At 40.2% G+C, this 24,431-nt stretch overlaps 1 protein-coding gene across 1 annotated transcript in view; it reads right to left on the reverse strand.

Annotated features, from left to right (window-relative positions):
* LOC142217786 (bifunctional heparan sulfate N-deacetylase/N-sulfotransferase 3-like) overlaps positions 1-24,431 on the reverse strand; it is a 320,369-nt gene that overhangs the window by 209,598 nt on the left and 86,340 nt on the right. The window contains exon 3 of the mRNA XM_075286112.1: positions 2,638-2,725. Coding sequence (XP_075142213.1) covers positions 2,638-2,725 — 88 coding nt within the window. The remainder of the gene's footprint in view (positions 1-2,637; positions 2,726-24,431) is intronic.

Raw genomic sequence — 24,431 nt, forward strand, 5'->3', positions numbered from 1 at the left:
TTTATTATCGACAGCTCCGCGGAGGCAGGCATGATTGGGGAAAGTTTTGTGGACAAAAGGTGGCCATATTGTGACCTTGTTTCACAGGGCCATCTCAAGAGTATATTAAAAGTCGCTTGTCTCATTGTCCTGGCATCTGGGGCCCACAGTAACTGTTTGTATTTCATACCTAAATGGGCTTGTTCCAGAGCAGTCAGATTTCCATTTGTATGGGGAGTTCTCTGTTCGAACTTCTATGCCATCCTCTGGCCGCATTATATGGCACAGGAGGCGTGTCCGCTCATGATTACCTGCTCCTGGTCATTTTGTATTGGCATGGTTAGAGTTACTTTTTTTGGCTTCCTGATTCACAGTCAATCAATCAAGCCTGGGGCGGGTTCTGAACTTCCTATAAACAGGTCAGCCCACACATGTTTGCTGTCTCTGACCTTGCTAAGCATTTGTCCTTGTTCTTGTTTTGTATTACTGACCTCTGCTTTTTGGCTTTTAACTTCTCTTTGGATTGTGATTTGGTGTCTTTCTGGTTTGTCCTTGGCTTGCTGACTCCTCTTCTATATTGTCTTATCTTGTCTTGTTCTGTGTATACTTATCTAGAGAAGGGACTGTTGCCCAGTTGTCCTCCACTACCTAGGGTAGTCGAGACAAGTAGGTAGGGAGAGGGTCTGGGTTGAGTTTAGGACTCACTGTCTCTGTCCTTCCCTCTATCCCAGGTTTGAGCAGCAGCTACTGGTGTATTGCTTAACAGGCAATTCCTTAACAGATATTCAAGGCATTCCTGTCACCTGTGACACTGCTGTAAAAAAGGACTGTACTTAAATTTAGAGGTAGTGAGTATGCTCTGTATTTCAGAAACAGATGAAGGCAGGATGGATAGCTCTCAGAATGAAAATAGGTGGGGATAGAAACATACGACGTTGAGACTCTGACCATTGTATAGTCATGTACAAGAAAAAATTGTATCTACCAAAATGGCAGGCTGAGCATTATTAGATAGAGAAATTTATATAGGATTCAACATCAACATCAACATCAACATCAACATTTCACATATGCATACTTAAGGGTTGTTCACACTACCAGTAGGATGAGAACAATGTACTTTAACAGTAGTAGCATGATGAAAGCAGACAGAGACCCCTACATCTGCATCCATTCCCACTGACCGCAATGTAAAAAAAACATGACAGATCCTTTCTTCCATCATGTTTATTTACTTTTTGCAACAAAAGTAAAAGTCTTGCATGCACTACATTGTCTTCCATCAGAAAAGTAAAAAACATTCCCTTATAATTTTTACATGGAGGTGAATGCAGACAGACACCAGACAGAAAAGGCTCCATCTACATCTGTTGTTTAATGTCCATTTCTCTCATCTTTTGACAAATAAGAGCAACAGACATTAAATCACAGCAGTGTTAACCCAGCCATAACTTTATATTGACACTACTGACAAAAGCCCTTGAAAAAGTCAACCATATTTGCTGCCCATTTATTCTCTAAAGAACATCCACAAACTAGCTGAATGTGTATACAATATGGGGATGAACAGACAGGTTTAGGGCAGCCACTCTTCTGCCCTAGCAGACACTCCTTGTTTAGATATTGTAGATTGTATTTATGGGACAAAGCATGTAAAGACTACTTTGAGTGAACCCCATTTTTCAGATTAATATGAGATGTACTTGGCTGTTTTGTCAGTCCCATAGACCAAGTAACAGCATTCAAACTTGGGACCCCTATAGATGATAAGTGGGGTCCCCAGTGATCATACATTTTAACATACCCCGTGGATAGGTGATAAATGTATTTTTAGAATGATGTCTTTAAGTAATATTATGCTAAATTTACAGATGTACAGAGCCAAATCTGCCATACTACAGTGGCCTTGTAAGCAGTCCTGTAGAAAATGACAAAAAACACATTAAGAACAATTTATCAACACTGGAGATGCATATTAATGTGTCTAATTCATTATACATTAGGTGCATTACTGACTCTATATGCATCACTAAAACTACAAAAACTAGACACTGGTGTGCAGCTGAAATATCATTTAATATAATTTCTAGTGTGAATTATAGTGAAGTTGTGCCCCCTCCTCCTCCAATCCTTTTCACCCCATCCCTACCACTACAGTGACAAGGGTGGAGTTAAAATTAAAAATTTCCAAATTTTTGGACAAAAATGGCCTTCCACAAAAATGTGAAACTTTCTTTTTTTTTTTTTTTTTTAATATCAGAGAACGTGTGTAAGAGGAGTGATGTGCAACCCCAATTCCAATGAAGTTGAGATGTTGTGTAACATAAATAAAACCAGAATCCGATGATTTGGAAATCCTTTTCAAACTATATTCAATAGAATAAACTACAAAGACAATGTATTTAATGTTCAAATGGGGAAACTTTGTTTTTTGCAAATATTCACTCATTTTGTATATGAAGTTTGAAATTAAATCTGAAGTTTCTCCGTTTGAACATTTCGTCTTTGTAGTGTAGTCAATTCAATATAGGTTGAAAAGGATTTGCAAATGATCGGATTTTGGGTTGGATTTCCCATATTGTATAATCACAATAATTCATGCCAAATAAATCTATCTGGTCTGTTAGCTCAGTAAAAAGATTGCTACATTGTGCTTACCTGTGTGATAGAACTTTCCAGAAAATCCCAGATTAAATGTAAAATTAGCAACTTTAGTTCTAAGTAACCGCTGTGTGTCAAGAAGAGCCTGCAAAATAGAGAATTTAGTTATTAGAAAATCATAATTTTAGAATACAAATTTGGTGTTAATAAAACTGTTAGTATGTCCTGTCCTCGCAGATTTGAAAGCTAAAACTATTGCTGACAAGTTTATTTCTACTCTGAATATTTATATTACTATATAATTTATATAACAATAAAATACTCTTTGGGGATTTTTATAGTAATGACCATCAATGCCAGATTGGTGTTGATCAGGGCCGGAAGGGGCCACACTTCTTTTAAACTAGGCACAGATCTTTACGTTGTGTGGTTACTTCACTTTAGTCCTATTCACTTACATGTGTGACCTAGCCACAATGTGAATTCAGCCTTTTTAGCATAATGACATAAGGACATACACTGTATGGACAAAAGTATTGGGACACCTTCCAATTCCAACTAGAAGAGCTTTTATGATATTCCATTCTAAATACATAGGCATTAATATGAAGTTGACTCCCCACCTTTGCAGCTAAAACAGCTTTGACTCTTTTGGGAAGTCTTTCCACAAGATTTAGGAATGTGTCTATGAAAATATTTGCCTATTCATCCAGAAGAGCATTTGTAAGATCAGACACTGGATGGAAAAGTACAAATACAAATGAGCTTTATTAGCGTTACCAAAGAATAAGAAATTTGTTGTTGCCAAAACAAAAAGGAGGTGGGGGATGGTGGAGGGGGGTGGGTTACGGGGTCCGTGTTTTGGGGGTTTGAGTGTCCTTAGGATCTGCTTTGTAAGTCTGCTTTGTAATTTGCATTCTAGCTCATACCAAAGGTTTTTGCTGAGGTTGAGGTTACGGGTATGTGTAGGCCATTGAAGTTTTTCGGCACCAAGCTCAAACAAACAATGCCTTCATGAACCTTGCTTTGAGAACTATGACAGTCATGCTGGAACAGAAAAGGGTCTTCCTCAAACTGTTCTCACAAAGTTGGAAGCATTAAGATTTTCCTTCACTGGAACTAGGAGGCCTAGGCCAACCCCTGAAAACACATTGCATTATCCCTCCTCCACCAAATTTGGCACAATGAAGTCAAGCATGTTCTGGCATCTGTCAAACCCAGACTCATGCATCAAATGGCCAGATAGAAACACGTGTCCAGTGCTCTGGAGTCCAGTGGTGGTGTGCTTTTCACTATATCTGAGATGTGGCATTGTGCTTGCATACAGTTGCTCGACCATGATCACCCATACTCTGTGACTTTATGTTGTCTGCCAGCTCATACATGAGTTGCTGTGATTCCTAAAACCTTACCCTTTTAATAATACCACTCATATTTGACAGTGGAATATCTAGTAGAGAAGAACTTTCATGAATGAAGTTCTTGGGATGCTCAACTTCAGTGATCTTCTTAGAAAGATCCATTTTTTACTCAAATATATGTAAAGGCGGACTGCATGACTAGATCCTGAATTTTATACACCTGCAGCAATGGGGCTGAATAAAACACCTGAATTTACTGATCAAGAGATCAAGGGTTGGGTCTATATATATATATATATATATATATATATATATATATATATATATATATATATATATATATATATATATATATATATATATATTCATAAGCAACATTTCAGTCAAAATGGATCATTTCATTTACTTTTTTACTTTACAGAATAGACAGGACAGACAGTGTCTTTGTTCAGTACTAAATTGGAACAATTTTCCACTTATTGTAAAAGCATAAAGTAGAAATCAGTCAAAAACTTAGAAAATTACTATTTTTATGGTTCTTCATTTTGTTAAAATAATTGTCAAGTTCAGAATTTAACCAGTTAGTTCTGTTGAATGTCAGACTTTATCCATAGATGTGCAAAATGTAGTATTTGATTAGTGACAGTTTAGTGGCGATAAAAGACACAAATTATGGCATATGCCATATCTGTGCTATCATTTGTGACCTTTTACTTCTCTTTCCACTTGAAAAGTTTTAAGAAAAGTGAGTGGAACTTAGAAAGACAGTGGTGGCCAACAATAGTCTGACTAATTTATTGCCTATAAAACCAGAGAAATAGGTTATAAGCAGCACACATCCATGCCTGCTCATTGTAACCATAGAATTTATCCCCAAGATATCCAAGGTGTGGAGTTTAGTGAGATAACCCTAGCTGGATTTGGTAATGGTCAGTGGATACTTATACACTTGTAGTTTATTTGCATATAGGATAGAGGTCCATTTTTTTTTATTTTTTTACTAATTTCACATCCACATCTTTAGTATTGTCTTTTGCTGGGTTCACACTAGTGTTTAGCTCGCTATCATTTGGGTCTGCATGGGTACTCGAAAAACGGAGAGCCTGTCTGCTTAAAAAGCGATTACCCATGGACATTTGCATACCACATTTCCGCCCGGTTTCCTCCATGCGGAACTTTTATCTCAACCAGTTTTAAATGGACTATAATGGAGGAGTGATGCAGGGAAAGTGGGGTGTAATGTAATTTGAGTCAATTTTTAAGTGACTTATTTATGTGTTGCTGAGCTAACAAAAATATGGCATAAATATAGTGTATCAAATTTATTATGTTTTAGATCCTTTTTACATCTCCCTTTGATGTTAAAAATATCTTTCAATAAGAAGCAAGAATAATATTTTTTTAACGTTTAAAAATATTTTAAAACGTTCTTGTCATGAGAATTACATTAACCGTGTAAGAATGAAAAAAGTGGCAAATATTTATCATCTGCATGTACTATTGTGATAAATTGGCTGCAGTTTCAAATTTGTAGATCTAAATTTACTATACTATTATGACATTTTCCTCTGAGCACCAGTGAGAATGACACTGTACCCAATAAAACTATATTCACATATGTGAACCAACAATAATTGTGCATTTTAAGAAAATCCATCCACGATAAGCCATCAATCCTTAAACATATGGCTATGGAAAAGCAATTTTAAGTTAAAAAAAAAAATTATTAAACGACTCCAGCCCCTCCAGACATATAATGTTCACAGTGAGTGGAACACTTTACAAGACACAGATTCCAAAAGGAAACCTTAAGAGGATGATCCAAAGGTTGACCTGAATCATATTTTAGAGATTTAAGTTAAAATGATTACATTTAAAAATAGGAAACACGATAACATTTAATTCTATCTTATTCTAAGAAGCATAATTCCATTTTAAAGGTTGTGCCTATTTCCTCGTGCAGCAAGATCTGGTGCTTCAGGTAAGACTAAATATGCATATCATTTATTTTATCGCCGCTGAACACATGTCTATCTTTAGCAGCTCTTAGCTATTTTGTATGCAGCCATTTAATTTATGTTTCCTTTCCAAGCAAAGAATTTAAATCAATCTAAATCTTCTTAACTTTTTTTTTTATTTTGAGAATCAAAGCCTGCCACCCAATTACTGTGAGCGAAAACCTAGTTAAAGAAAAGATACCGTCTAAGTCAAAATTAACAGCTTCCGTTTGTTTTGACAATGCTGCCATAATGTGTATGCTTTTTACAAGTACTAAATTATGTGTAATGTGTTTGAGACTGTCCCATAGGATAAATAGTTTGTACTAGCAGATGAGATTTGAGCCTTCTGTACAGTAAATCAACTGAATGGCGTTGTCTTCTACTATCAATATAATTCCTAGGTTATGATTCCTTTAGCTTTTTTTCACAGCGTTATGTTTTCAACTGCAAATTTGCTTAAAAGTTTTGGCCCATCCAGAGGTTGTTATTCCATATCCAGAGGTTGAAATCTCACTGATTGCGAGAACTGGGGTCCCGATCCTCCATCCAAGTGGAGTGGCAGGCCAAGCATGTACATTGTTGGCTCACGCTGTCATTTTATCCTTAGGAGTAATGCGGGACCCTCATTATTGTGATTGTTTGGGGTCCCGTAAGGGTCCATGCACATGGAGGAAAATGGTGAGGAATTTGGTGTGGATTTTCAGCGCTGAAAAAAAGCCTCCCATTGACTTCAATGAGTTGGTTTTTCTGCTGAAGTCAATGGGAGGCTTTTTTTTCAGTGCTGAAATTCCACACCAAATTCCTCACCATTTTCCTCCATGTGAATGGATCCTAAGTTAGATCACCACAGATCAGCATATTATGCGCTGTTTGGTGTATAGTAAATAAATATAGAGATGGGGATTTTCTGTTCCATTAGTTTATATTCATGAATATTCTTTAATACAAAGATGTATCAATTTATAAATTATTAAAATGTTTATTACAATCCATCTTAATAATAATAAAAAAAAAATATTGCACTAAAAGGAAGTGGAAGCAAAACCTCCTCTATATAATATTCTTAAAAAGGCTGCAATACTAAAGAGCTGCAAAATGACAATCAGAGCCGACCTATATCGAACTGGTTAGAAAGAGAAAGAACAATAATAAACCAACTAGAGATGAGCAAACAGTGAAATATTCGATATTCATTATTCATTTCAAATAGCCCCGCAATATTTGACTATTCAAACGAATATCGAATCCCATTATAGCCTATGGGGAAAAAATGCTCGTTTCAGGGGAAACCACTATTCGACTCAGGAGGGTCACTAAGTCCACTATGACACCTCAGCAAATGATGACAACACCTCTAGAATGCAACTGGGACAGCAGGGGAAGCATGTCTGGGGGCATCTAACACACCCAAGTCACAGTTTTACCCCACTATCACAGCCTATCAACTACACACTTTCCACACTCAAAAAAACCTCTATGAAAGTGGAGAAATACCTGGAAACCTTTTTTCCTACCCAATTGTATGGACAGAAACCCAAATTTTAAGCTAAAGAAACATTAACAAGCACCCCTTTAAATCACGATGCCCATGACAACCACAGATGGCATAGGTAATGGGAAATCCAACAGCCCCCACCCTTAACTGTCATTGTGTATGTGTGTGTGTGTATGATATGGTAAGACCTTCAAAAATTCACTTTTCTGGACCTTAACGTGAGCCCTTCCAAATTAAGTTAGAGTCCCTTAAGCTGCGCTACCAGCAGACATTGAGGCCCTTGAGGTGACTTCAGCCTCTTACCAGCAGAGTTTTAGGCCCTTTAAGTTAGTTCAGTCTTGCACCAGCAGAGTTTTTTGCCCTTTGGGTGAGTTGAGCCTTGCAGCAGCAGAGTGTTAGCCCCTTTAAAATTGTTAGCCCCTAAAACTGTGGTTCCAGAACCATCACTCTCATTGTGTGGGATTTATGCAGTGGATTGGAGTGAGGACCCAAACATTGACCTTGATTTTGATTGTGAAATTGATAACATTTTGGCATCAAGACCTGGGGGTAACTTTTATTTAGAGGACCGCAAAGGGGGAGAATTGGCTGAAACCACTACTAGCGGTAATGGTCCTCTAATATCGGACTCTATATTACCTCTACAGGGTTCTGATCAGGTGTTAATAGTCCAAACAACATGCTCCAGTACTTTACATGTAGATCAGAAACCACTTTCCCTTCCGACACCAGATTTAACCAAGCTTCACCATCATCATCCTGCTGAGATGGAGCCACTAAAGGAAACCTTGCCTTCCAAGTCATGTCCTGGAGCTGCAACTGAGCCAAATCTGAACACAGTCCTTTGGAACTGAACAAAATTCAAAGTGTCAAAAGATTTGAGACTGTTGAAAGTAATGGGATCCAGAATGAGGAGTTCATCACAAGGCTGACAGACCCAACTCCAAATGCTGCAGCACAAGCATCCAGCAGTCAGACTAAGGCTGCATTCACACGGAGTAAACGCTGGCGTTTTTTGTGTGTTTTTTGCACATAGCGCCGCGTTTACGCCGCGTAGCGTCGCGTTAACGCCGCGTATACGCCGCGTTAACGCCGCGCTATTTAGCGGTGGCGTTGCCCGGCGTTAACGCAGCGTATACGCGGCGTTAACGCGACGCTACGCGGCGTAAACGCGGCGCTATGTGCAAAAAACACACAAAAAACGCCAGCGTTTACTCCGTGTGAATGCAGCCTAAGATTGTCTCTTCTTCAAGTAAGACACAAGATTCTTTGGAACCAGAACAGGAAAACCCAGTGAATGCCATTGCAGCAGTGGCTAGGCCATCTTTCAGAGCAGTTCATTCAGAGATTGAAATGGAGAAAAATAAGAACATTTATTGTGATCGAGTCTTCATGCACATTAGTGGGCATGGACAACCTAACGTACAAGATCCTCATGCTGAGCTGGCCTCATTACTGAACATGATCAATCAGGATAATCAGGGCTGGAAACAGCCATCATATCTTACCAAAAGGAATCACCCTCTGTTTGGAAAGAAGCCATCTAAGTGTTGCACTTTTAATTGAGTTGAGCCTTGTACCAGCAGTATTTTTGGTCCTTGAGGTGAGTTAAGCCTTTAAACAGCAGAGATTTAGTTTTTGGCCCTTTGGGTGAGTTGAGCCTTGCACCAGCAGTATTTTAATTTTTGGCCCTTGGGGTGAGTAGAGCCTTGCACCAGCAGTGTTTTACTTTTTGGCCCATGGGGTGAGTAGAGCCTTGCACCAGCAGTGTTTTACTTTTTGGCCCTTTGAGTGAGTTGAGCCTTGCACCAGCAGTGTTTTACTTTTTTTTTTTTTTTTAAATGTAGATTGTAAGCCCACACAGAGCTCACAATGTACATTTTTCCCTATCGGTATGTCTTTGGAATATGGGATGGAAATCCATGCAAACACGGGGAGAACATACAAACTCCTTGCAGATGTTTTTTTTGTCCTTGGTGGGATTTGAACACAAGGACTCCAGCGCTGCAAGGCTGCAGTGCTAACCACTGAGCCACCGTGTGGCCCCTTGCAGTGTTTTACTTTTTGGCACTTTGGTTGAGTAGAGCCTTGCACCAGCAGTGTTTTACTTTTTGGCCCTTGGGGTGAGTAGAGACTTGCACCAGCAGAATCGTAGGCCCTTATGGTGAATTGAGCCTCGTAGCAGCAGAGTGTTAGGCCCTTTGGGTGACCCCTAAAACATTGATTTGAAGGCACTTGGGGTGGAGCCCTAAAACATTGAATTGCAGGCCCTTGTGGGGGAGCCCTAAAACATTGAATTGCAGGCCCTTGGGGAGGAGCCCTAAAAAATTGCATTGCAGACCCTTCGGGGGAGCCCTAAAATATTAATGAGGTAACCTCAGTGATATTTTTTAAGTGTTACATTAGGGTGAAGGGGCTTGGGTTGGAGGAAGAGGAGGATGAGTGAAGTGGCTGCTGGCAGCCCCTCTCCATTACCTGGACTGTGGACTAGATACCCATTTGGATATCCACGTCCACGTTCTCGCCCCCCTTCTGCTACTGATGAGGGGCACTGCTGGCAGCCCCTTTACAGTACCTGGACTGTGGACTGGATACCCAGCTGGATATCTGCATCCACATCCTCGCCCCTTCTGCTACTGACGAGGGGCACTGCTGGCAGCCCCTCTCCAGTACCTGTACTGTGGACTGGATACCCAGCTGGATATCTGCATCCACGTCCTTGCCCCTTCTGCTATTGACAAGGGGCACTGCTGACAGCCTCTCTTCATTACCTGAACTGTGGACTGGATACCCAGCTGGATATCCACATCCACGTCCTCGCCCCCTTCTGCTAGTAATGAGGGGCACTGATGGCAGCTCCTCTCCAGTACCTGGACTGTGGACTAGATACCCAGCTGGATATCCGTGTTCACGTCCTCGCCCCCTTCTGCTAGTAATGAGGGGCACTGCTGGCAGCCCTTCTCTATTACCTGGACTGTGGACTGGATACCCAGATGGATATCCACGTCCTCGCCCATGTCCCCTGCTGCTACCCTGCTGCATGATTGGCAGGTTCACTGTATGTGCACAGTGTTCCTGCAGTGTAGATCTGAAATGAGCTGTTTTATAAGAATTTTTCCCTGCCTAGACAAGGCTAAAATAAGTGTATCGCCCTGAGACCAAGCTCTCCCTATCTCTCCAAAACTAAAATGTTGGGACTTCGTTATTCTTCTCAGAGGTACCCTTTGGACTTTCAGCTGAGAGTGATTTTTTGCACATGAAAAAGGATTTTGTGTAATATGAAACGCGTTGTGCCTACTGTTTTTATCCTTATTAAAAAACCTTTCATCTAAACCAAGTGAATTCTGGACCCATTACTTTCCTATACGACCTGTGAGCATGGATCCCTGATCCTATTTACCTCCTTATGCTTCTCTTGGTCCTCCGGTGCCTACAGACGGAACCGCTGCCACTCTCACCTGGCCTATCCATCTTGCAATTGCTGTTATAGGTGTTGTGACTTTATCACAACCCTTTCAGGTGAGAGACTATATTGGTCGTTTTTCCCACAATTTAAAGCTTATTTTTTCTTCCATAAGTGATACTACACTTAGAGTGCTCGGTGTCTTTGTTCTTATTTTGCAAAACTAAAATGAGACGAATATGGCCGACACTATTATTATGAATCAGAAGTCACCTGATTTCGACAGCCAATGGCTTTTTCAGAGTTTTTTCAATGCCTACATTGTTGCAGTTCCTGTCCCACCTCCCCTGCACAGTTATTGGTGTAAAAAAAGCGCCAGGGAAGGTGGGAGGGGATACAATTTTTTACTGCATTTTCCGCGTGGTATTCAATTGGAATCGAATACCTCGAACAGCCTGATATTCGGTCGAATACTAATTCGATCGAACGCTGTTCGCTCATCTCTGAAACCAACTAACAATAGATCAGAAGGTATGCTAAAAAGATCAGAAATAAAAAAAATATAATTCTAAGGGAAAACGTAGGGGCTTCAGGAAGAGAAAGGAGGAGGAAGGGAAAAAAATTGTTTAATTTTAATTTGCTCAATCCTTGGGCTGGCACCAAAAGAAGCGATAAGCGGTAAGAGGTTGTCTCATCATTCACTAAGTATAACTAAGTATAATGTACATCCCTCTGAGAAAGCTTGAAGGTAGTCTAAGGCTGAAACCCCATATTGCAGAAACTCAGCTTTTTTTTTGTTGCAGATTTTGCTGCGCAGTGGATTGAGTAGAAGGGAGAAGTATAAGAGGTTCTTATATATTCCCCATTCCTTTTGTAGCCACTCTTGGCTTTGGATCAAAAAACGAGGCAAAATCTTTTCTAGTGTTAAATTAAAAAGAAAAAGAAAATGCATTAATATATTACAATTACAGCAGTTTTATGAAAGTTCCTATGGCATGTTACATTCACATGTAATGTAATTAGCACTAAATGGTTAATTTCAGAATTGACTTTTACAGACATGTCCGACTTTGTGTCCAGCCAAAAAAAAAAACAGTTTCCCCATGGAGAGGCTGCATACGGACACTAGAGGTTTGCTTTTAAAACCCATTCAAATGAATGGGTTTTAGAACTGACCGCTGGTAAGCCGTCCCCTATCCAGTTTCTCCAAGGAATAGGATGGAGACCCGGGCACAAGTGTGAATGCCCCCTTATACATAACCCTTGGAAGTGATGTAAGGTAGCACCCTATTCAATGAGTTTGTCTGCTCCCAGCATTTAGATGTATTTTGCTTGATAATCTGGAAGAAACTATTCATTTCTCCTTCTTTTCCACCCCAGGGAAAGCATTATATAGTGCTTACAGAAATCAGTGAACTGTCAATGTAATTCATGGATAGTCTTGGTCCTCCAGAGAGAGCTGTAGCTCCTTTTTTTGGATAATTTATGGAGAATGCCCTAATTTGTCAATGGGTTTTCTAAATAGAAACACAGCAGATTGAAAGTAAATGTTTTGCTAAGAAAGTTCAGAATGACATCTTGTCATGTGTGATGGCATAATTAACGCTGAGGTTTTTTTGTTTTTTTTTCCTTGCTAGAATATACAATTATGCTGTCAGAAAATGAAAACCTCTTACAGAAAAAAGTGCATTGTTAAACCCAACATAAATTAGTGCTAATCAAAATAAAGCAACCTGTTTTATTGCCAAGGGATGTTCATCAGGCCACGGAAAGGAAGAGTTTTTTTCATAAGAGAAATATAATTTGTCATCAAAATATCTCATTAGAAATACACATAAATATGACAAAAAATGTGTAGCAACAATTCATAAAACTCAAGTACATATAAATTAAGATATCAATTTGGACACCTGTGGTAGAATACAAAAACAACATTTATTCATATTCAGTAGTTGGCAGAACCCAGCAGATGCTTCCTTACAGATGGTATTGATCGACACAATACTCCCGGATGCCTGTTGAAACTCCTGGTGTATGTGAGCCATCGATTGGGTGCGGTTTCTCTGGTCAGCACTTGTCGGTCTCTATCTCACAGTTTCGGGGGTCTGCCAACTCAGGGCACATTCAGACAATCACCATTCACCTTCCATGTCATAATGACATAGGCCACTGTTGATTTTGAGTAATTCAGTTCATTTGCTATGTCCCTTAAGGATCAATCATTTCTGTGGTACCCCACAATTACCCCTTTCTCGAAATCGGACAACTCTGCACTTTGTGGCATCTTGCAAAGACTAATGCCAATGCACTCATGCCAATGCTGTTTCCTATTTAATGGTGGAAGGCATGACATACATCACGACCGCAGATATCTTCATTTGCATGGGTGTCCAAATACTTATTGGTAGACAGTGTAGAAAACAGTAAGTCATGGTGCCATTATAGTGATCACAATAAAGTTGGGGGTTTGGTATTATTGAGACCACCAGAATAGAGCACAAAATAAATAGAAAATACCCACTGTGAAAACATACATGTTCATTTTGGCATAGAGTTGCCCTTTGAGGTTAACTTTTGTGCTGTTGAATGTGTCTAGATTAAAGTTACTAAAATACCAAGATTTTTTTAAAGTCAAGTAACAAAGTTGCCTTGTTATTAGTGTTCTATAGCTTATTTTGCTTTATTTTATTCCAGTTCAGGTGTGAGAATTTAGACCTTATTTTGTGATAAGTCTTATTTATAGAGTCTTTATGGGCTGACAATAGAGTATGAATTACTTATGTATATAATCCTGTATTCTTTAGTCTTGACCGTCCACAAACCAAGCTCAAAGTTTGCTCAACTATGGATGCAACAAGCCTTTCTGTATAACAAATCCAGATACATGAAAGAGGCCAATGTTTGTTGTTTGAAATTTGCAATAATAGAGAAAACCAGGCTTTTAAGATCCAGAATGTTAGCATTATTATCCCTGATGGCCCTTCCATCAATATTTTCTGAAGAAGCCTCTGGATAATCTTGACTGGACAAAAGACATAAAGAAATTTATTCTCCAATTCATGGAGAATTTGTCCACTGCATACAGGTGATCTTGAGGATTCAGAGAACAGAACGCTGGAAGTTTTGCATTTCTCCTGGTTGCCATCTGTCCATCTGTGGCATTCCCATCTGTCCATTAGAAGATGAAAATATTGGTGATTTAGTTCCTACTCTGATGGTCTGAGTGTCATCCAGGTCAAAAGATTTGCTCTGGTATTCAGAAATCCTTTTATATGCAGAGCTCTTAAAGTCAGCACCGCGGATTCTGCCAATTGAAAAATCTTTTTGCATTCTGACATCAGTAACTTGCTTTAAGTTACACCCTGCTTGTTCAATTAATAGGCTACTACTTGGTTGTCTGTTGGAATTAGCACAGATTTGTCCTGGATCAATGGTTTGAAATGCAAAAGGGGCCAAATTTAAAGAACGTTGTCTGTCCAATTTGTCCCATAGGCCAATGAAGTTTGCAGATGAGCAATCCAACCTCTCTGGGAGGCATGTGGTTATGATGAGTGATTCCTTCAACTGGAAACTTTTTCCCTTTTCTAGGTTGTATGAATTGAGCCATAATTTCAAGTGTTCCCTTGTGGCTTGGTCTGGACTTATTTTTGTGCGCATCTTCTATATATTTCCATTCCAATGAAAAAGTATATTGCACTGAAGACTCCAGCTGTGAAACATAGCCCAAGGTACTACATCTATTGAGGCTACAAACAACCTCAAAGTCTTCGTGATTTGATTTGTGGGGATTTGATTTGAATTTTTCGGGCGGGCTTGTGAGTGGGGTGGGTGTGTCTGTGGGCGGGGCTGGATATGTGGGCGAGGCCAGGCGGCTCGTGAGAGCAGGAGACAGCGGCGTTCTGTGGCCGCCCAGGGATGCCCGGTGTCTGTTTGTTCACAGCGCAGGCTGAGAGTTATCTCTGGACACTGGCAGGCTGGAGGTGTGGCAGCCCCGCCTGCCAGTGTCCGGAGATGACTCTCAGCCTGCACTGTGAACAAGCAGACACCGCGGATCCCTGCATCCCGCGATCGACCCATACGTCCTTTGCGATCTACCAGTAGATTGCGATCGACGTATTGGCACCCTTGGTCTAAAATAACCACATCTGAGTTTTCCTGCTCAAACATTTTGAGTATTCAAAAATTGGAACTATTGCATAACTATGTAACGTTTCGACTCTTAAGCATCCAGGTTTATCCAAACATTTATCCAATACTTTTGCTAATAATATAAATTATTAGAATTTTGGCCATGAAAACACTGGCCAAAAATGAATTAGAACATTCACTGAACATAAAAATGTCAAAAAGTGGTAACTGCAATAATATATACCACAGATGCACGCACGTGAAAAAGCAGATGGGATCCACATAATAACATGGTATGCAACAGTCTTATCAGCAATGATTTTCAACCATTTGCAGACGTGTATTTAAGTCTTTTTAGCATCTCAAAGTCAATCAGGCTAAATATATAGTTCATGTAGTTTAACTGCCGGCTCAGGAAAAGGTGACAATCATTGTATCAACCCCGCTTTATACTTGATGACATATATACACAGAAATATATTGTAACAAACTGCATGCTATTTACACTTTAAAGAATCAGGTTTTTTTCAGTGTCTCAACTAAGTAGTTCCAGTGTCAGCAGTGCTTGGCTGATGTATGAAGCAAACAGTTAAAATGATATATTACATTCTTTTGCTACAGTCAAGCCTTGTAATTTAGATCTGTTTCCTTTTTCTCATGCAAACTGAGCTAACATTTAGGATGCAATACCTGTGATTTTTCTACATGACCTGACATTTTACTTAGCATTTAAGATCTCACAACAAGATGCCGAGTCTCACTAAAGATATATTACAGCAGATGGCTAGTATTTCTTCAGTGCAACTGAGTATTCATATTAAAATCTGCAGCAAGGAAAAGAAAATGTCAAAAATAAATTAAGTTTTATTTTGTTAAGGTGGAAGCGTTTTCACTAATGACTAACTATATTTAACATCCATAATTAGTTTTCATCATATAGTTTGGTACTAATGAATAGATCTGAATATATACTCTGTACAGACTACATTTAAAGGAATATCACAATGTATTATATAATAATAATGTAATGACATCATATGATATTTGGTTGGGATTACATCACTTAGGATCATAAAAACCTATTAAAGAGGCAACTACAATTTGAAATTTGTATTGTTAATATTGAACAATTGCCAAAAATAAGTGGCTTGATGGATTAACTACTTCTTGATGATATTGGGACAGTCACTGTGCAGGCCCTCTTAGCTGCTGTTTCAATCATAGATTTCAAGGGCCTGTGTACATCCTACATACAGGTATGTTTAATTTGGTATTGGGTAAGTGTGCCCTTTATTCTGTCAAGTTTTTTGTATAGTTAGTCCTTTTTTAAAGAGGACCTTTCATGTCCTTGGGCACATGCTGTTTTATATACTCCTAGAAAGCCGACAGTGCGCTGAATTCAGCGCAGTACTAGTCCCCCCAGTACTAGTCTATGGATGAGTACTGTAAGGAGGCAGGGGGCATTCCTCAGCACTCAGCGTCATCGCTGGGAGGTAAGGAATGCCCCCTCTGACAGTATAGCGCTACACACAGTGCTGTCAGGAGGGGTGTTCCCAGTTAGACTATCAGGAATGCCCTTCTGACAGTGAAGAGCTATCGGTAATTGCACCGATATCTCTTCCCCTGGGGCACATAACGGGAAAGTCAATAGTGGCTGGATTCAGTGTACTGTCGGCTTTCTAGCAGTATATAAAACCACATGTACTCGAGGACATGAAAGGTCCTCTTTATGTACTATTTTTTTTATTTTTTTGTTGGGAACTCACAATACATGCTCCGCTCAGTTGGCCTCAATGACACTGCGCTCTCCTGGTTCTCCTCTTATCTCTCAGACCGCACTTTCAGTATATCATTTGTGGGCTCTGTTTCCTCCCCTCTTTCCCTTGCTGTTGGGGTTCCTCAGGGCTTGGTCCTAGGCCCCCTGCTCTTTTCTCTCTACACAGCCCCCATTGGACAAACCATTGCCACATTTGGCTTCAGGTACCATCTTTATGCTGATGACACCCAATTATACACATCTTCCCATGACATCACCCCTGCACTCATACAGAACACCAGTGACTGTCTTTCTGCTGTCTCTAATATCATGTCCTCACTCTATCTGAAACTAAATCTCTCCAAGACTGAACTACTACTGTTTCCACCATCTAACAGATCTGTCCCTGATATATCCATTGTAGTCTCAGGCCTTACTATAACTCCTAGACAGCAGGCCCGCTGCCTCGGGGTCATGTTTGACGCAGACCTTTCCTTCACCCCTCATGTTGAATCATGCGCACGTTCATGTCACCTCCACCACAAAAATATCTCCAGAATACTCCCTTTCCTTACCATAGATACACTAAAGACACTTATTGTCTCTATGATTCATTCTCGCCTTGACTACTGTAACTCCTTACTAATCGGTCTTCCCCTCACTAAACTCTCCGCTCTACAATCTATTCTGAATGCAGTGGCCAGGCTCATCTATCAGTCTAGATGCTACAGCGATGCCTCTGGTCCGTGCCAGTTGCGACATTGGCTGCCTATTCATTATAGAATAAAATATAAAGTTATCACCTTCATCCTCAATGACCTAACACTTACATCCTCTATTATCAGAACCTCCCAAGGTCGTATACAAGACTTCTCCCGAGCTGCACGACTTCTCTGGAATGTTCTACCCCGGACAATCAGATTAACTCCCAATTTCTGCAGTTTCAAACGCAAACTAAAGACGCATCTTTTCAGACAAGCCTATCACAATGTCTAATGTAAACCCTTAACCCTCCTCTGTCCCCGCCCCCACATTTCCCCACATGATATGATGTCATCTCATGCTAACTTTATAGGTCCAAGCTCCATCCACATGTTAAAGGACACGACTGTTGATGGCTCATAAAGTTTTATGTTTGTGTAATGACAGTAACCTCAATTATGAAAGTGTCTGACCTCTGCATAAGCAATGCCGCCCCTGCTACTTCTTGTGTCACCCCTCTACCTCATAGATTGAAAGCTCTTGCGAGCAGGGCCCTCAGTCACATTGTGTGAAATGACTTTCTTTGTAATGTATTTTTCTGTCTGTATTTGAACCCTACAAATTGTGCAGCGCTGTTGGAATATGTATTATTATTATTATTATCACATGGGAAATCTTGAAATATTGACTAATGCCTCGTGGCTATTTAACATTTTTTTTGCAGAATTCATTCAGGACCTGTTATTTTTGAAGGATGCTGTTACTGTATCAATATTGTGCACCTGAGCTATTTCTGTCATATATTGCAGGGGTCTGTCTGCATCTTACATAGAGTGATGGGGTATTTTTGGTATTGGGAAAGTCTTCTCTCTTTCCGTGATTTTTTTTGTTTTTTGTGTATTACCATATATACTCGAGTATAAGCTGAGTTTTTCAGCACAGTTTTTGTGCTGAAAAAGCCCCCCTCGGCTTATACTCGAGTCAAGCAAAAGAAAAAAAACAAATTTATTTGGGGGGGTCTATGACCAGCCACAATAGTAATGTAAAGACTCTCCCATAAAATAGTGAGAAAAAAAATCTTTAAAAAAATATATAAAAAAAAAATAAAGTAAATAAAAGTTCTAAATCCCTCCTTTCCCTAGAATACATATAAAAGTAGAAAATTACTGTGAAACACAAACACATTAGGCATCCCTGTGTCTGAAAGTGCCCGGTCTACTGAATATAGGGTATCTGCAGTACTCCTGTTTCATTGGGAAGGGGTTAATAGGAGCACTACAGATACCCTATATTCAGCCAGACTGAATTCCACGTGGGGGAAAAAAACCCAGTCCTCCAGGGAAGGGGCAGACAGACAACCAAAACACCCCCTCCCCTTCCCCAGCACCCAGCAACTACTGCACCCAAAAACTCCGACCATTATAATTTTTGAAATTTTCCAGCAGCTGTTGCATTTCCTCCCCTAGGCTTATACTCGAATCAATAAGTTTTCCCAGTTTTTTTGTGGTAAAATTGGGGGCCTTGGCTTATATTCTGGTCGGCTTATACTCGAGTATATACGGTATGCCCTTTTATACTAATATGTCAGCAGCTAGGTTTCAGCTCTTTATTCAGAATAAGCCTGGGCGAAATGACTTCACTCAGTGACTATTTGATTATAGACATTTAGCGCGTCAGATGCCTTGTGAAGCGTGATTGAGTCATTTGAAGGCTGCCAGTACATGGACACCACCATGTCGGCTCGAAGCACTGTGCCCCAGAGCAAAATCCAGCTAGATCTGTTGGAAGTTGGGAGTCAAAGTAACAAATAATGGAAGAGGTTTTTCCCACAGTGCTTTTTTGTTGTTGGACGATATGTAGAGCCTTAGACTTAATTTTAACAACTGCACAGCTCTGATATGAGGGAGTTAGGCCTTATTGACATGACAGTGAAAATCAGCAATAGGTCATTGTTTAACTGCTGTAAACACAGACAGATGCCAATGTTATGTCTGTTAAAAATGGTCAGACTTTTGGGACAAGCAAAAAGACCAATGAAATTCATCTCATTTTGTAATGATATGTTAAAAATGGGTGCAAAATGGATGATGCTCAGCATTCAAATCCAGCCAAATACTGACCAGGTACAGAACAGCTGTTAGAAATTGAGAAATACATCTATTTTTCATGACCAAAAAATAGACACAGTCACGTGAAAATAGCCTTAATCCTTACAACCAAAATCTAACACATTTCTTTGACAACATTATTTGAGGCACTTATCATATTTTAACCAACATCAATAATATATTACATTCTTCCAAAAGCATGTATCCCTTTAAGGAGACAACAATGAAGCGGGGATGCACTTCCTTGTGACGGGACCACGATTAATAAATCTTAGTGGGTCCATGATATTTCCTCTAGATCATGAAATAACCACTCCTTTCTTATGGAGGATGTTGTAAATTAGTTGGTCAATAGCCAATTGAGGGTCACCACCACCTGAATAACAGCCGTCAAGATAGACCAGGCCCTAGGATACAAGGCGTTCTGCAAACGGAACTCCTTCATCAGATCTCTCGTAGTATAGATAGGGGGCATACCATATCCCATTAAGGAGGCAGGTAACTTTTTATGTGCCATAAATGTAATAATATATAAATAATATTATCATTAATATTCTAAGCAATAAGACTATTTTTTCTTGTATGATGTATGTAATAAAAGCCTACAAGTCCATTTCCTTTATGTCTCTTTACTATCCAGTTTCTTAACTATTTCGTAAGAACATTTACATCATCCTAGCATCTTATCACCAGAACTATTAGTGAGAAACATTTCTGCTTTATAAGGAACCTCTAAAATTTAATTAACAGTTTCTGATTAACTGATAAACCACAAAAACATTTCTACACGTTTTATTTTTCACAGTTCCATAAACTAGCAGGAAGTTTTACTATGCGTTTCACACTTTCTTCATGTATCAAATCTCTACGGCTCCTTATTATTGATAATAACCAAATTAATTAGAAAAATGCTAAGAAAGAATGGACATGCTTTAGAAACCAATTACTTAATGTCACATACTACAGCTGTCAGGTTAACATTGACCGCTTTCAGGTCATATTGCAATTGATGTTTCAAAATGTTAAAATGTGATTTTTGTCTAAACTCTTGAAAAAGTTTCCCAAAATGTCATTTTTTTTCAAAAAGTCCATACATTGTCGCCGAATTAGATTTATTCTGCTTCTCGAAGCTGGAGACAGTATATAGTATGCTGTGCATGTATTGCATCTCACCAACAAAACCTGCTTTATAAATATCTTAGTAGTTTATTTCTATCACTAGATATCATGAAAATGTGAGCCTGTCTTCAGGGATTGTATGTACTAAATCTTTGTCAACAGGGATTTCCGGAACATTGGACCAAAAGAATAAAGTGGCATGAGCTATGAGCACTTCTTTTTTAAGATATTCCTCTGCAACAATTCACTGTGTGCAACATATGTAAATGTCATTCCTAACAGTGAGGGGCTCCAAGTAAGTTGTCTCATCTTACTCATTCACTTCTTCCTCTCTTTTTACTTATGAGTTTCCTAGGGAGTTTCCTCTTTGTTCAGCAAAAACTGAACACAACCCAATCCTCTCTAGTTTCATGGATACCTTGACATGCGTGCCATGTTGTTGGTTTGTTAAAATATGGGTCAAGCCCAGAGTCAGTGACCCATCTCCAGCCATAAATTCATGCTTAACGGAACTAAAAACATAGACTATTTGAGAAGCTTTGGTGTTGTTTTTGATGGAGAATTATCTCTCAGGAACCAGGTATTCTCCATTATCAACTTATCATACTTCTATCAAAGGAACATTGCAACCTTCGTTAGATATCTATCCATGCTGGTCCATGCCTTTATAACCCCACCTCCTGGATTGCTATAATAGCCTACATGTAGGCCTTGCAGACAAAATAATATATCACCTTCAGCTAGTCCAAAATGTTGCAGCTAGATTTGAAGGGTCAGCTCTGTCCCGGTGAGTCCCCTGGACCCAGTGCAGGTGGTGGGTGACAGAAGGATACTGTCCATGGTGGAGAATAACTCCCATCCCATGTATGAGAGCGGGAAAGCACTAGGCAGTACTGTCAGTGACCGACTGCTTCACTCCAAGTGTGAGAAGGAGCGCTATTGGAGATCCTTCCTCCCAACCGTGGTCAGGCTGTATAATCAACAAACATCAGGCCAAGTGAAGATCACTCCGCAAAGAGAACTAAATAATCTTGAAGTCTTTTTTTTTTCATTTTAGTTGCTATGACTCCTAGTATATTTTCTATCTGCTATTCTGAGCTTGTATGTGTTTCTTTCTTGCAATATACTACTGTATTATCCATGCTGAATTTCCCCATGGCAGGACTATTAAAGGATTATCTTATCTTATAACCCAACAGCCCCCACATGCCCCTATAAGCCCTATCCTCTGCTCACTGAGCTGGCTCTCTGTAAAATGGAGAACTTTTAAAATTTGCTTGATATCTTTAGATCTATAAACATCTTAGGGCATAACTAAGGATATTGCAAAATACTACAGTACTTAGATAAGTGCTAGACTGCAACTTGAGTCCATCTTGAGAAAAGCGTATTACAAATGTTTATTGTTGTTAAGGAAAATGTTTGTTCTGTACCATGTTAGCCAGTGGGTAGGAAATATAAAAAACAAAAAAACTTGAGAGTCTTTAGTAGTTGATACCTTTTTAATGGCTAACTAATAATGATGACAGATTACAACGTTTCAGAACGTCTAGGTTCCTTTCTCAAGTAAATTTAAAGCCATTTCTGAAGGAGCATATTTATATACAAAAAAGGGTTAGAATTCCAGGAGGAGGGGGGGAAGGGGGTTGTTAGTAATTGGTAGAAACAATGTAAACACTTACAGGTCCTTATCAGTTCATTGGTTTCTGTAAAGTGACATAAAACCATGTGACAAATTTAGCCCCCTCTCCAGTGTTTGAAGCAGGGTCATAAATTTACACTCATAAATGCGTCGTTCTCTCTTTGATTTGAAATTCCCTCTTAAAACCAAAACTTTCATGTGATCGGTCATATTATGATCCTCATTGCAGAAATGTTGTGATACGGGGAGGTCCATTCTTCGTTCTTTAATTGTATGGCGATGTGAATTAATTCTCATTCTGAGTTTCTGTCCGGTCTCTCCAACATACAGATTTTCAGTGGAACATTTGGTGCACATTATTAAATACACTACATTGGGTGTGCTGCAGGTGAACATACCTGGGATTTGATATTCCTAGAGATGAGCGAACAGTGTTCTATCGAACACATGTTCGATCGGATATCAGGGTGTTCGCCATGTTCGAATCGAATCGAACACCGCGTGGTAAAGTGCGCCAAAATTCGATTCCCCTCCCACCTTCCCTGGCGCCTTTTTTGCACCAATAACAGCGCAGGGGAGGTGGGACAGGAACTACGACACCGGGGGCATTGAAAAAAATTGGAAAAAGTCATTGGCTGCCGAAATCAGGTGACCTCCATTTTAGACGAATAGTGGATTTCAAATCCGGGTCATATGAGAATGTGAACTTTGTGACTATGAGACAGGGATAGCTGTACAGGCAGGGATAGCTAGGGATAACCTTTATTTAGGGGGGGAATGTTATTAAAAATAACTTTTTGGGGCTCTATCGGGTGTGTAATTGTGATTTTTGTGAGATAAACTTTTTCCCATAGGGATGCATTGGCCAGCGCTGATTGGCCGAATTCCGTACTCTGGCCAATCAGTGCTGGCCAATGCATTCTATTAGCTTGATGAAGCAGAGTGTGCACAAGGGTTCAAGCGCACCCTCGGCTCTGATGTAGCAGAGCTGAGGCTGCACAAGGGTTCAAGCGCATCCTCGGCTCTGATGTAGGAGAGCCGAGGGTGCACTTGAACCCTTGTGCACCCTCGGCTCTGCTACATCAGAGCCGAGGGTGCGCTTGAACCCTTGTGCACACTCTGCTTCATCAAGCTAATAGAATGCATTGGCCAGCGCTGATTGGCCAATGCATTCTATTAGCCCGATGAAGTAGAGCTGAATGTGTGTGCATTCAGCTCTACTTCATCGGGCTAATAGAATGCATTGGCCAGCGCTGATTGGCCAGAGTACGGAATTCGGCCAATCAGCGCTGGCTCTGCTGGAGGAGGCGGAGTCTAAGATCGCTCCACACCAGTCTCCATTCAGGTCCGACCTTAGACTCCGCCTCCTCCAGCAGAGCCAGCGCTGATTGGCCGAATTCCGTACTCTGGCCAATCAGCACTGGCTAATGCATTGTATTGGCGTGATGAAGCAGTGCTGAATGTGTGTGCTTAGCACACACATTCAGCTCTACTTCATCGGGCTAATAGAATGCATTGGCCAGCGCTGATTGGCCAGAGTACGGAATTCGGCCAATCAGCGCTGGCTAATGCATTGTATTGGCGTGATGAAGCAGTGCTGAATGTGTGTGCTTAACACACACATTCAGCTCTACTTCATCGGGCTAATAGAATGCATTGGCCAATCAGCGCTGGCCAATGCATTCTATTAGCGTGAACTGAGTTTGCACAGGGGTTCTAGTGCACCCTCGGCTCTGCTACATCAGTTTGCTACATCTGATGTAGCAGTGCCGAGTGTGCATCAGATGTGTAGTTGAGCAAAACTGACTCAGCACTGCTAAGTCTCTGCATTCGCATAGGAATGCATTGGCCAGCCTTCGGCCAATCAGCGCTGGCTCTGCCGGAGGAGGCGGAGTCTAAGGTCGGACCTGAATGGAGACTGGTGTGGAGCGATCTTAGACTCCGCCTCCTCCAGCAGAGCCAGCGCTGATTGGTCGAGTTCCGTACTCTGGCCAATCAGCACTGGCCAATGCATTTCTATGGGGAAAAGTTAGCTTGCGAAAATCGCAAACTGACAGGGATTTCCATGAAATAAAGTGACTTTTATGCCCCCAGACATGCTTCCCCTGCTGTCCCAGTGTCATTCCAGGGTGTTGGT

This window comes from Leptodactylus fuscus, chromosome 1 (assembly GCF_031893055.1).
Source record: "Leptodactylus fuscus isolate aLepFus1 chromosome 1, aLepFus1.hap2, whole genome shotgun sequence".
NCBI lineage: Eukaryota > Metazoa > Chordata > Amphibia > Anura > Leptodactylidae > Leptodactylus > Leptodactylus fuscus.